At 42.1% G+C, this 15,016-nt stretch overlaps 1 protein-coding gene across 4 annotated transcripts in view; it reads left to right on the forward strand.

Moving 5' to 3' along the window:
* The window catches only part of LOC114549913 (plexin-B2), a 227,618-nt gene that overhangs the window by 142,753 nt on the left and 69,849 nt on the right, over nucleotides 1-15,016 (forward strand). For all 4 annotated transcript variants that reach the window (XM_028570246.1, XM_028570249.1, XM_028570248.1 and 1 more), the window contains 3 exons: nucleotides 8,795-9,312; nucleotides 11,857-12,183; nucleotides 13,887-14,025. In XM_028570246.1, the coding sequence (XP_028426047.1) occupies nucleotides 8,800-9,312; nucleotides 11,857-12,183; nucleotides 13,887-14,025 (979 nt within the window). In that variant the 5' untranslated portion in view covers nucleotides 8,795-8,799. The remainder of the gene's footprint in view (nucleotides 1-8,794; nucleotides 9,313-11,856; nucleotides 12,184-13,886; nucleotides 14,026-15,016) is intronic.

Genomic DNA, 15,016 nt, shown 5'->3' on the forward strand with positions numbered 1-15,016 from the left:
ACAGCACCAAAAAACACCAGTATTGGTCAATCCCTAGTCTATTGGTGAAGTAGCATTAATCACTTTTGGGGGGTGGGTGATATGTATAGCATTCATATCACACCCTGGGAATGGGAGATAATTAAAGCAGGAGGCAGATTGTGTTGCTATGCAGGGATAAAATCGCACAAGGACACACACAGTCCAATCAGTGTGTGTCCTAGTCAGGTTAATGGGAGGTGAACCAGGATGGAAAGTGGCTGTTAATCGCTCACTCCAACGCAGAGGACACAAACGCTAAATTACATTTGCATAACACAGAATTAATCTGCGTGTGAGTTTACTGCCATGAAATGGGATCATGTTTTTTTTTTTTTTTGGTTTTACTTCTTGTCTCCTTCTCTTTACTTCTGTCTTTACCTTAGCAGAAGAACTTTAAATGCATTGATGTAAAGCCATATTTATTTAAGAAGATTGATTTCCTGCCTTTCAGGCAGCTCGGTGGATTTCACTTCATTTCAGAGTGCCGTGAAAATAAATTTGCACTCGCTTTAGATTTGGTAATCCATCACACTGAACATTTTCTTTGCATTTATTTTTTGTCAAACGTCAGTTTTTTTGCTGTGTTTTATAACACCTGCGAGCACGGAGGCACGGAGGCGCATTCAAGGACAGAAATTGTTCATCGGCTGCCAAGAAGCGTCCATTTAACAAGGACAACTAAACCCAGAACACAAACTCAAAGCAAATGTGTCTAAATGTGTTGTTTGTTACATAGAAAATCATGATGTTTAGTCAGCTGTCTGGGTAATCTCTGATGTTTTACTGTCCCTGAAAGCACCATCACATATCCATGCTCTAACTGCAATACCACACATGTTTAATGTTTTCTAACACAAGTTTTGTGTCTCTCTACACCCATTTCTTAGAAATGAATGTACGGCTGAAACTAACGATTGTTTCCATATCATTAATCAATCAAAAAAATTATGAAAAATATCTGTCACAATATCCGAGAGCCCAAGTTGACTGCATGTTTTTTTTTTTTTTTTTTTTGGCTTGACTGCCTGAAAACCATACCAAAACCCCAAGGGTACTTAGTTTCCTTTTTTTTTTTTTTACGTTTTGGTTGTTTTTTTCAACACTTTTGTCACTTTTATCCAAGTTTATTTGTCACTACTTCTGATGTTTTTTTTGTCACTTTTTACTATATTTTTGTGGGTTTTTTCCCCCACATTTAAGAAGCTTTTTCTGACATTTTTGTCACTTTTTTTCAACGTGCTTTTATCAATTATTTTTTCAAATGCTATACAATTGAATAACACACTCACATTCAATAAAAGTAGTTTTTAAACATTTTATTATTTTGCATTTACTGCCAATACCGATAATATCGGCCAGCGGTTGGGCTCCTCTAATGTTAACGCATGTTTCTTGTTCTTTTCCAATAATACCAGTAGTTTAGCGATGCTCACTGGTTGTGAACTGGTTAATACGTTCCTCTATTTACTCCCCATTGTATGTTTGTCATCACAGGCAGCCCTCTGTGTCTCTTTAGTCGGCCTTTTGTTTGCTTCTGCTCGCTGTGTCACTGCCCTGCCGAGACGTTACCAAGTGGTACTATACAGAGACGTGTGTGTGTGTGTGTGTGTGTGTGTGTGTGTGTGTGTGTGTGTGTAGCACTCCGTCTGCTTAATAACCGCCGGCCTCTCAGACCTTCTATAATCAGACTAATCCTCTCCTCAAAGGTTGAGTTATTAGAGGCTCTTATTTTGTCATCGTGAGATTAACAAACAGCGTTAGTCGTGTAATAGTATGCATCCTCTCGGGTTTATTCAGCTCCAAACAAATGCCTTCCTGACGTCTTTCTTCCTTTTTTTGTCCCATAAAAGTCGTTCGATCCGGGGGTTTTCACGTTTTTTTGTTGCTCTATATCGATCTATACATTTGATGTTGGATGAAGTTACAAGCGGCTTCAAAAATCGAACACATTATAAATTAGAGAAACTTTATGATGTTGTTGATTGAGTATCTTTATGGTTTTGATTGATAAAGAACACAAACATGTTTTCTCAAAATCATCTTGTTAGTTCTTTATTTTGGCACACTTGGAATCTCCATCTGGACCTAAAAACATGTTAAAGTCAGCTTCTTCTCTACATTAGTGTGCAATGCTAGGTGGACTCTGGGACTGGTAGAAGAGATTGTGTTGTTGATAGATGAGGTATAGCAGCGTGTGTGTGTGTGTGTGTCCTATCCTCTTCGGTCTTTTAAGTTTTATGCTTACTTGGTCTCAGCCATACTCTCCTTCAGGCCTCTTCATTACCACCAATAACAACTCAATTTCCCCCGGGTTCCGCCAATGATAGCACTCGTATCCCCTCCAGGCCCGGCCAATCAGCTTCAATGTTCATGTCATGAATGGCTAATGACGCCTGGTGGTGGGCATGAATGCAAACTAGAGCTTTTCTTACTCTGAGAAAATTGTAATCCACAAACAAGAAGTCAAAGTTCGGAGCAGGAAAATGAAGAGGAACTGGAGAAAAAAACTACAAATTTGTTATTGGATATGTAAACAGTGCAGACATGCGGGGGGGGGGGCATGCTCCATTTACAGCAGCAACGGGCACTATTTTTTAAACCATTTGAGTTAATAGAATGCCTAAAAAGCTGTACATCATTTGGGGAAAAACCTGCTAGTTGCCAATTAAGGAAAATAATCATGGTGTAGAGCCGATATCCTGTTTTATATCAAACTGTTCTCGACGGGCATTCTGAATCCAGAACACAACAAATGTTGAGGAAGATGAATTTGTACTCCTGTCACTCTAAAAGAAGCAAAAACGGTTTAATTAAACCATTTTTAAGTTACATAACTTAGGTAGGGTAAGTATTTGGCGTGAACAGCGTTACCAATCTTGAAACCTCTGTTTAATAAAGTTCACAGAATGAATATTGCTATTCCCCCAGTAATGGTAGTACGTTTGGCTCCATTGATTGGCTAGTCCAGTCAGAGCAACTGAGGGTAAATGACACAATGTTGAAGTTATTTTTAAAACCCTAAAAGATTCTGGGCTTTTGAGAAAACTTTTGGAGCTGGAGCCCCAAAAGCCACCGCCTCGCTCCGCCCCTGCCAACCTGTGATCTTGGTTGCTGATGTTGGTTATTTCTCCCCAATTTCGGATCAAATTCATGCTGATACGTGTCCACTTGTGTGTTTCAACACATTTACGTTTATCGGTGTTTTAAGCACCCAACGTCTCCTTCCAGGCAGCGCTGCCTGGAAGGCACTAGGATTAGGCAATGGTTAGGGTTATGGTTAGGGTTATCAACGGTTAATCAAGCCACATTTACACATCCACACAGTTGATCTAAATGTTAGGCTCACACCGGATTCACCATGCAGACTGAATAGTTAAGGGGCATCATGATACGCCAACATGCTTCGTCATGGTTTTACCAAATGCCGCCATATAAATAACCGCAAAAGCATTAAAAATTACGCAAAATAAAAAACAAAATTGTAGCTGGATATATCATTTGTTTTGACTATATATGAATGAGGGTAGTGATAGTGATAGCTCGCTACAATTGCATTTCTAGTGATGAATCCGCGAAAACGTTTGATCGTTACTGTACTCGTTAAGCATTGGTCTCTGCCATTTCCACCACTTTGTAACATAAATACATTATGGGTTATTTTATTGCTATAGTTTGTAGCTGACTTGACCATCTGACTTCTCTATTGGCTGTTGGAACGGGTTTTGAATCTTTGGTCTGAACTGGGCTTCACTTATCTGACCTTTTACTTTATCCTCAGAATTTAGAGATAAATCTCGTAACTCGAATCCTGATTTTGACTCTCGGTAGCGTTGGCGAAGAACTTGAGCACCATTCATTCAGTACGAAGTCGACCATGTTATGTTATGCAGTGTTTTTGTGTTACATGTATCAAATCTGCTTCTACTCCAACTGGGATGGAAACCAGACTGTTTAAAACCGCTTTCATTTGTTTAAATGTTTCTTTGGGTAGAGCAGACAGACAGGCAGGTTTAACAGACAGACAGTCGGTCAGAGACACGAGCAGAAAGTCAGGACCATAGATGGAGTTTCAGATGTGGTTCGTCCCTCGGGATCTCGGGTGTCAGAGAACCAGTTTTGTTTGAACTTGTTCCCGCGGGTGAGGATGTAGAGACAGAGAGAGGGAGGGAGACATGGAGGCACAGAGAGAGAGAGAGAGGGGAAGAGGGGGGGGGGAGACAATGTGAATTACAAAGAGAAGTTAGAAAGAGAAAAGCTTAAAGAGGTTAGACAGAGAGAGAAACCAGTCAAGCTTTATTCCCCTGGCTGGAGCTTCTGCAGACATTCCTGGATTTAGTTTCACTCCAAACTTTCTTAGCAGAAGGGTAATGAGTCACAGATTGCGGTTCTCTCCCCTGTTTGTATATATATACCTACCTGTGTGTGTGTGTGTGTGTGTGTGTGTGTGTGTGAGACTTTTCCATCACATGTGTATTTTATCCCAGTTGTTGGTAACTCTGGTTTCCTACCACAACTATCCTACTGTTTGGTGCCAATGTAATCTCACACACACACACACAGACACGGTAATACTATATTCGAGCAGACTCTCGCTAACGAACCAAAATATGCCAAACCTTAAACTCCCGCCACCCAGACGCAGGCGAGTTACAGATGGGAAAAGCTGAATGAATGAGTGGAGAAACTGAACGAGTGCTGCTGCTGCTACTATACCAGGGTAATTATAGTCAAATTAAACTAAAACTCAAATGAAAATAAGCAGTATATATGTTTTTTCTAAACGAAAACAAAAAGGAACGCAAATTAAGTTTGATTTATTTATTTTTACCCAAATTGAACGGAATTGACATTGACTTGTCAGCAGATGGCGCTGTGTAGCAACCGCTTCACATCGGACCATAGGCGGTTAAAGAAATGGACACAGCGACGCCATTGAAATTGAAAAGTCAGAACTAAAATAACCTTGCTCTATGCAGGTGTTCTGCAAAAGAAATGCGCTAATTAACAACGTAGTATTCTCTGTAGGGCTGCAACTATCAATTACTTGCATCTTCGATTAATCTGCCGCTATGTGGAGGCTGTAACAATCCTCATAGCCTCCCCATCCCATCGGAACAACTCGTTTCATGAAGTGCATCCGGAAGTCCTCGAACCAATTCAAGTCAAACTACTATAATCCGTTCACTCCTTCAATTATTAATAATGCAAAGCCCCAACCCGATAGCACCCTGATCCTGGTGTGCGCCGTGCAGCATCCAACCTGACCCGGTGGTAGGGCTGGGTACCGGACTTTGACACTTTTTAAACACCGACTGAATTGCCTCCTTAGTATCGAGTATCGAAAAATGCCTCGTCATTCAATACCTAATTTCAATACCTATATCTCAATGAGCATGCAGCATGCCTGTGCCAAGATCAATCAATGCTTGTGATTGGCTGTCTAAAGTTTACGCCAAATTCAACGTTACACACGGACACGGGGCTTGTGTGTGTGTGTGTGTGTGTGTGTGTGTGTGTGTGTGTGTGTGTGTGTGTGTGTGTGTGTGTTTTCAGTAATAGACTGGCAGCAGTTTCGCCAGTAAACTACTCTTTATTTACAGTACATACAGTTTTAAAATGTAAAGGTATTTGACTGTAAATAGACATACAGTTTCTTACTGTATTTTATGGATTTACAGTAATAGACTTAAGTCCCGCCCCAAAATGTCCTCCTCACCTTACATACCTGAAGATCTTGAAGTCAAACTGTTGTTCACAAGGATGGAAGAAGAATAACAGAAACACACACACACACACACACACACACACACACACACACACACACACACACACACACACACCTGCACCTTTGTAACCCAGTTTATTCCTGGGCTGACACCAGTCAGGCTTTTGGAGCCAAAAGCAGGAGGATGAAAGAAAGAATGAGAGAAAAGCAAGCAGAGAGAGCTAGATCCCCGTGTGGAAACCAAAGATGGTTTTCCTTTTGATGTGGCAGATGCACGCATCCATAACAGGCCTTCTGAGAGTGAAGGTGAATGTACCTGCCGTCTTTTTATTCTGTGGTGTGGGAGGAGGACAGAAATGAAAAATGGACAAAGAGACGAGCAAGGAGAGAAGGTTTTTTATTTTTCTCACCACTGAAACTCAGCCATGTTGACCGGCATCACCCGACATTATATCAACATTTGAAATGCTTACTGCAGAAGTACTGATTTCAAGTTCACCTTATCATTTGTTTAAGCTACTTGATGCCTACATTTTCCTTGGATCAATAAAACATATATCCATCCACCCCAACCCATCCATCCATCCATCCACCTACCCATCCATCCACCCCAACCCATCCATCCATCCAACCATCCACCTATCCATCCATCCACCTACCCATCCATCCATCCACCTACCCATCCATCCATCCCAATCCATCCATCCACCAATCCATCCATCCCAACCCATCCATCAATCCACCCACCCATCCATCCATCCATCCATTCCCCTACCCACCCGTCCATCCTTCCATCCCAATCCATCCATCCAGCCATCCATCCATCAACCTGCCCATCCCAACCCATCCATCCATCGACCCATCCTTCCATCCCAATCCATCCATCCACCTACCAATCCATCCATCCCAATCCATTCACCTACCAATCCATCCATCCATCCTTCCATCCCAACCCATCCTTCCATCACAACCCATCCACCCATCCTTCCATCCCAATCCATCCATCCACCTACCAATCCATCCATCCCAATCCAATAGATACAAATCACAGTGCATTTATCTCCGTAGGTATATATAGGAACAGTGAATGAGGACAGCCTGACTGGTAAACAGAAATATAGTAATGTATATGCGGCATGAGAAGTAATGAAATTATATACTGTACAGGGATGTAAACGGGTAGTAAAAGTAAGTAAATACAAGTATGTAAACCAGTGGGCAACGCTGAGTGCATTCAAAGGTCTGTATTTGTGTAATCCTCCAGTGTAATACTTCTTAAAAGTCTGCATTGCGGCCATTAAGCCCCACTGACTCTTGATATCTGTGGAAAGGTAATTTGGGCGAGCAGGTGGGTACAAAGATAAGTCTTTTCACACTAATAAATAAATCCCTTTTACAATGAAGCCAACTGAAGTGAATTTAATTTGGAGGGAGTTAAAAGCACACTGGGGGGGGGGGGGGGGGGGCAGTCGATTTAACCACCAATCAAAACGATCTGATAGCCAGTCCAGTAAAAATGCCTCATCACGCAAGCGAATGAACGTACGCGTGATTTCAAGCTGTTTGATTTATCGAGCAGGAGGCAGACGATGCTGCTGTAATTAAAACATTTTCATGATGCGCTCGGTGAAATTTAGGGGGGGGGGGGGAATGGTTTGCTAAAGTTTATGAGAATCGCCCCCAAAATGACCCAATGGTTGCATCACTAACGGGAATGTTTGTGCGCCGGCGTTACTGAACACTGGTCTTGTTTTACAGCCACAGGCCACGGCTGTAATTAAACACACCCATCCAGACTAATGGGAGGAGAAACTCAGTATGTCAGAAAACTAATTGCTACACTCAGTCTCTCTCTCTCTCTCTCTCTCTCTCTCTCTCTCTCTCTCTCTCTCTCTATACACACACACACACATTCTTCTTTTGTCTTTGCTAATCTAATCTGGCTCAGCAACTCTCTTCACTTTTTAGTCCGTTACCTTCCCCTCTTCCTCCTCCTCCTCCTCTTCCTCTCTCGATTTTTCCTCCAGTAAAGGATGTTCTGGGTTTAATGAGAAGCTCCTCATTATCTTTGCTCTCAGCGTTCAGTGGTTTCTCCCCTCAAGTTTGTGCTGCTGTTTGGTGCTGACTGAGCCCCCCGCGGTACAATGTCAGGATTGTGCTTTGTTTTAGAGGACGAGCTCCGACAGTCAGAAACAGTGTTCACAGAACAGTTTAGGCCTTCAGCTGACAATTCTTGATTCATTGCCGTCTTGTTTAGGCTTCATTGTGTTAAATAAAACAACAGCAAAGATTAAAACATGTTCTTTCTCTCCTCTGTTTAGCAATACTGCAGTCCTGTGGATTATTTTCTGGATGAATCGACTAGTTGTTTGTAGAGGATGGATACCGGATTCGGACAGATATTTAGAAATGATGTTCAGGTCTGTCTCGGTCACATCAGCGCGATAAGGCATTGAACATTTTTTATTTGATAAAGCTTATTATGTAGGTGAGCCTGTGTTAACGTGCGCTTGTTGCCCCGTGTGCGCTGATGCGCTCATTTCCGAATGCCTTCCTACAAACGTATGTTTGTGTTGTAGAGATTTTAACTGTGTCAGGCTCGGGTCGGGCTCCGACATAAATATCTTAATGCCTGTCGGGCTCGGGCCGGGTTCGGTTTCTGCTCTGTCGGACGCGGGCCCGGGCTCAGACAGAAATATGCGGCCCGATCCGCACTCTAGTTGTTTGGTCTCTAAAATGTCAGAAAATTATTACAAATGTGGATCAGTATCTCTCGAAACCCAAGATGACGTCCTCAAATGTCCTGTTTTGTCCCAAACTCAAAGATATTCAGTTTACTGTCACAGAGGAGAGAAGAAACTAGAACAATATTCACATTTAACAAGCTGACATCAGAGAATTTTTTACTTATTTTTCATAAAAAAATGACTATCTAAATATTTGGCGTTTAATTTCATAGTCGACATCTAATCGATCAATTTTTGCCGCACCAAAACAAAGAACAAAAAAAAATATAACTTTTCTTTCTCTGCTCTGTTTCTCCTCCAGACGTGATGGAGCGGTGGTGGGCGTGGCAGCGTGCCCTGGTCGTCCTGGCAACCCTTTGCGCGTGGACCACGGGAGTGGCTGAGGTGGTGTTCCCGTCCGACTCCGTGATCAACAACGTGGTGAGCGACCCGCGCTCGGGCCGGCTGTACGTCGGCGCCGTCAACGCGCTCTACCAGCTGAGCGCCGACCTGAAGCTGGAGTCCCGCACCGAGACGGGCCCCGTGCGGGACAACCGCCTGTGCACGCCGCCTGTCACAGACGCCTGCGAGGAAGCCGGGGACACGGACAACCACAACAAGCTGCTGCTGGTGCAGGAGGCCAAGGACGTGCTGGTGGTGTGCGGCAGCGTGTTCCGCGGCATCTGCTCGCTGCGGAACCTGAGCAGCGTGGAGCAGCTGCTCTACTTCAGCGACACCAAGGGGGAGAAGTCGTACGTGGCGAGCGTCGAGGAGAGCGTCTCCGTGGTGGGGGTGATGTCATACTTCACCAAGGACAGAGACAACTTCACTGTCTTCCTGGTGAGGAGTCAAACACACACACACACACACACAGGTTTGTGGCACTATCTTTGTGGGGACCCGTCATTGACATAATGCATTCCCTAGCCCCTTACCCTAACCTTAACCATCACAACTAAATGCCTAACCTTAACCCTTACCCTAACCTTAACCATCACAACTAAATGCCTAACCTTAACCCTTACCCTAACCTTAACCATCACAGCTAAATGCCTAACCTTAACCCTTACCCTAACCTTAACCATCACAACTAAATGCCTAACCTTAACCCTTACCCTAACCTTAACCATCACAACTAAATGCCTAACCTTAACCCTTACCCTAACCTTAACCATCACAACTAAATGCCTAACCTTAACCCTTACCCTAACCTTAACCATAACCTAATTCTAACCCTAATCCTAAAACCAAGTCTTAAACCTCAAACTGCCCTTTAAACTCGTGGGGTCCAGCAGTTTGGCCCCACAAAGCTGTCGGGATCCCACAACTATACTGGACTCCCGGTTTTTGGACCCCACAAATATAGTTTAACAAGCCTGGGGGCAATATTATATTGACATCGATATATGTGGCTAGATATCGTCTTACATTTTGGATATCGTGATATCGTGATATGACACACGTGATGACATTTTCTGGACTTAACCAGACTTACTCACTGTTTTATAATTTGCCGTGGTATCCACATAATTTGTGATTATTTATCAAAACTCTCATTGTGTAACTATTTGTAAAAGCACCACTAGTCAACCCTTCAATATCGCCACAATATCGACATCGATGTATTTGGTCAAAAAATATCGTGATATTTGATTTTCTCCGTATCGCCCAGATCTAACGCACACACACGCGCAAGGTCTCCAGACAGATGATACTAATCCCAAATGCGAATAGGGCTTTAGTTCAATTATTTCAATAAAAGAAAGTTGGAAATCCAACAATCAGTTTGTTGTATTTTAGCAGAATCCTGAAAACAGCAGAACTGAGTTCACTTTAAGACCTGTTCATTTGTTGCAAATAATAACATTACTGCATATGGCATATTTTCCTCATATTTTGCATATGTGAATAAAATAAATACTCTACAATAAAGTAACTGGTGAGGAGTTAAACACACACTCACACACATATATTATGTATATTTTTCCCAGCAGAACTGAGGTAGGTAAAAGAAATGAATGTAAATGATCACGTCCATCTGTGATATTGTGAGAGAAAACACAATTAAATTGCAATTTGTAGAGAACAGAGGAATTAAATTGGCTGCCATAAGAGGAATGAGCACTCTTGTTAGTTCTATGTTGAAGTGTGTGTGTGTGTGTGTGTGTGTGTGTGTGTGTGTGTGTGTGTGTGTGTGTGTGTGTGTGTGTGTGTGTGTGTGTGTGTGTGTGTGTGTGTGTGTGTGTGTGTGTGTGGCCTGCTACTTGATAGTAAAATAAAATTCTACGGCGGTTAGTGTTTGTGTTTATGTTTCACAGGCCAACAACAATGATATAGATCAGGGGTCGGCAACCTTTTTGATATGAAGTGCCATTTTCAAAATTTCTTGTTTATTAGTGTGCCATGTTAACATAAATTTTTTTTATGACATCACATCAAAATGTAATATCCAGGGAATCTGTATAATCAGGACCTTGTAATTATTATTATTATTATTGTATATTATTATTATGGAAACATGGTTTTAGTATGCAGTCCTGATTGGTGGAAAATGGGCTGACAAAAATATCACTGTCAAAGAGCCTGAAGCGAAAAGTTGTGGAAAAGCCCAGCTTTAATGACGAATGGACTGATAAGCAGGTCCTGTATGTCTCATTTTCAATGAAACGATGCTGTGGCAAAATAATAACACAACCAGCATCATTATCAAGAATGAAGAACACGAACATAACGATTGCGTCATTCACGTGCATATTAAGTAGCCACATGTATTTGTTTTGGTGTAATAATGCATCCATATTTACCGCTCCAGCGGAGAGGATGGTTTCTTCAGACAGCTTAAGTTTATAAGAATTTGTCCAAATTTCACGATTCCCTGCAAACTAAGATTAATAGACTACAAACCGACAGCTTTTCTTTTAGCTTGTTTTGTAAAAATTAGCTATTTGCAGAGTAGAGCTGTGTTTGCGTAAAACAAGAGTGCGGTGGACAAGAGTGGACTGAGCAGACAGAGCAGATTGAAATATCTCTTTCTACATGTTGATGCCGGTCTACACAGGTGATTACATACACATACATTGATAAGTATTGACTTTTAACTCACGGAGGTTTAATTGTAGCCTCCTTACAGTAACGAGACTAGCGTTAGTTCATCTGCCCAGCGGCCGTTGGTAATCCTCTCTGATCGGAATCTGTATCGGCCGATACACAAGTTCAGGTATCGGAATTGCAAAAAATGGTTTAGTTTGGGAAGCACTTGGGCACTGGAGATATTAGAAATCAGAGCTAGGAATTCACTTCACTCAGCAGAGTTGTTACAGGATCATTGTTACCAACTCTGTCCGCTGCCATCTTTACGCGCTTTTATCATCTCTTTTGGCCCAGGTCGGTAAGGGGTACGGCAGCCATGACAGCACCAAGCTGATCTCCACCCGCATCCTCAAGGACTACGGCGATTGGGTGGTTTTTGACAGCATCATCGAGGCCTCGGCGGTGCAGGCCAACCCCTTCGTCCTGCGCTACCTCCACGACTTCCGCTTCGCCTTCAAGGACGGCGGCTTTGTGTACTTCCTGTTCTCACGCACGCTGGGCGTCCAGGACAACAAGAACTTCACCTTCATCTCCAGGATGTGCGAGGACGACCAGGGTTACTACTCCTACACCGAGCTGCAGCTCAACTGCAGCGTCAACAACAAGTACAACAAAGTGCAGGTAATGGTAACGCCCTCTGCCAGTCAGCCGACAGTAGCCTGGATGCCAGCCGAACTTAGCCCCGCCCACAACATTTGAGGTCTGGACTCGATCCGTTGCGGAGCAACTATGCTCGAACCAGAGCGGTTTGGACCAATCAAATTGTCAGGGCGGGCTTTATACGATGATGGACAGATGATCAACACCTCCTTCGTCGTCCGTCCATTTTTTAAACACAGGCACGTCGCTTTCCAACCGCGTTATTAAGTTCTGACAGGACCGACAAATGCGATAAGATTTGTTTGCTGTATTGTCGAGTTCTACGTTTACACTCATCTTCTTATTCTTTTTCCAGCGTGCGTGCAGTTTAGTTTTGTTGACAACTATGCGTCGCTCAACATACTCCGTTGCTCTGATTGGTTGTAGGTCTATCTGTTGCTCTGATTGGTTGTAGGTCTATCCAATTGAGTGCAGAGGCATTTTCTTTCCTGGTTCAGTTGAAACACGCCCCATAATCACAGCCCAACGGAGCAGCATCAGACTCATATTCTGGCTAGAATCGGAGTCTGACCACGTCCGGCCAACCCGATAGGCCAGTGGTGTCTAACTCAATTTCACTACGGGCCAAACTTTAAAAAATCTTTGACCAGAGACCTCACGATATATCATCGCGATACTTGTGTCACGATAAGATATTATTGCGATTTTAAACATATTGCAATATTCTGCGATATATTGCAATTTATTAACTTTTTTCCAACTTCCAAATTTTTCCCAATTTCAAATTATGTCCCCATAAAAGAAACTTTGTCAACATCTGTTTTATCTAAAAAGATAAATTTAAGTTTGTTCATCTCACTTCAATCATATTGCTGCAAAATGGGATTGTCAAGCAGACAAACTGCAACACAAATATAATAAAAAATCGATACTTGGCTTCTGTTTATCGATAGAGTATTGACATGGAAAGTATTGCGATACTATGCTGTATCAATTCCCCCCCACCCTTAGTATTATTGCATGTCATTTTTTTGCTGCTTTTTTTCAACTTTTGCCGAATTTTTGTTGACTTAAAGCCCTACAAAAGTCAGCCTAAAAGTTCCTTAGCCATGATAGAATTTAGCAACTCAAGGAAAATAAAGATAACATTTTTAAAAGCAGGCTACCACACAGCTGGATCACAACAACTTGTTTCACAGCCTGAATATGAAAACTCTCTGCTTCTGGGGGAATTTCTGAGTCTCAAAGTCAGCAAATCTGCCAAATACTGCTTTGAGTGTCACATAAGGACACGATGAAAAACAGTTTTCCATCTTTTTGGTTTGGTGCACAACTAGGCGGGCCAAAATTTATTGGGAACCTAAATTAATATGCGGGCCAGATCAAAATCTGCAAGGGTCTGGATTTGGCCAGCGGGTCTTGATTTTGACACATATGCAATAGGCTGTTCTTTTTTTTATTTTTATTAAAAGGGCAGCAACGACTCTGCAACACATTTGGACATTTTTACGTTTGGATGAGTGTGTTTTGAATTGGAACATTTTTGAGAATGCCTCGGCCCTGACCCATGAAAAACTTTATAAATTGGATTTAAACAGCTCTTGAACCAGAAATAGCTTTGATTTATGGGGTCCTTTACTGTTGCTCTGTTATATCAGCTAAATGCACGTATTAAGTGTGAATATCTAACATTCTGCTTTCTTCGTCTCTTCCTCGTCTCCCAGGCTGCCTATGTAGCAACACCAGGTGAAGTTTTGGCTCAGAATATAACCCAATCAGGCGAGCACGGACCAGTTTCAGCCTCTGACAAGGTGCTGTTTGTCGCCTTCACTTCTGATGAAGACCCATCTACTTCAGCCTTGTGTAAGTGTAGTCTGCTGGCACATGATGTTTTATGTTGACTGATAGTTAGTCGGCAGACCCTCCAAAACATGTCAAAACAGTTCAATGGAATTTGGCAGAAATGGCCTTGGGACAAGGAGAAAGTGATACGTTTTTGGTGGAGATTTAGACCTACTAGCACCACTATACAGCCATTTTTAAAACACTCCACGTGGCTCTTAAACGAATAATGTTTTAGAAATCTGAGGTTTAACGTTTAAGGAAACAAGCTCACCACAAGTTTTACCTACAGTACAGTAGCTGTTATGGAGCTTTTGATCATATCAACATGATCTTCATCAATTGATAGAGCAAAGGTTCAAAGTGCCTTCTTGACTTTAAAGCCAACATGGATGAGAAGTCCTTGAAGTGCTCAGAAAAAAAGAAATTTAAATCATCTACATTCCCTTAACGACTGGTCAAACTCCATCTGGCGATGAAGATCATGTAATATGACAGAAAACTCCAGAGCAAGGCAGTTTTATTTATAAAGCATGCTAATGTAACAGACTCGCTCTTTAACTCAGTAGGTGTCGCTAAGATTACAACTTTAAAAGGCAGTGGTCATAAATCAGTAAATCTCTTTAAAGGTCCCATATTATGCTCATTTTCAGGTTCATACTTGTATTTTGGGATTCTACTAGAACATGTTTACATGTTTTAATGTTTGAGAAAACACATTATTTTTCTCATACTGTCTGTCTAAACATACCTGTATCCACCCTCTTTTTTTTTTTTTTTTTTTTTTTTAACAATGTTTTTATTAATTTTTCATTGCAATTACAATTTTCGAAACGCTCCGTTTTAGCGCCTGCCTCTTTAAGCCCCCCTCCAGAAAAAGCCCAGTCTGCTCTGATTGGTCAGCATTTTTGGTTCTTCGGCATCCGCGCTCTCTGCCCCGTCATTGCAGCCGGGGAATGATGTAACGGCAGCAACACTTTCTACCTACACATAGTTTATTTGTGACATCACA

Source organism: Perca flavescens, chromosome 23 (genome assembly GCF_004354835.1).
Source record: "Perca flavescens isolate YP-PL-M2 chromosome 23, PFLA_1.0, whole genome shotgun sequence".
In the NCBI taxonomy this organism is placed as follows: Eukaryota; Metazoa; Chordata; class Actinopteri; order Perciformes; family Percidae; genus Perca; species Perca flavescens.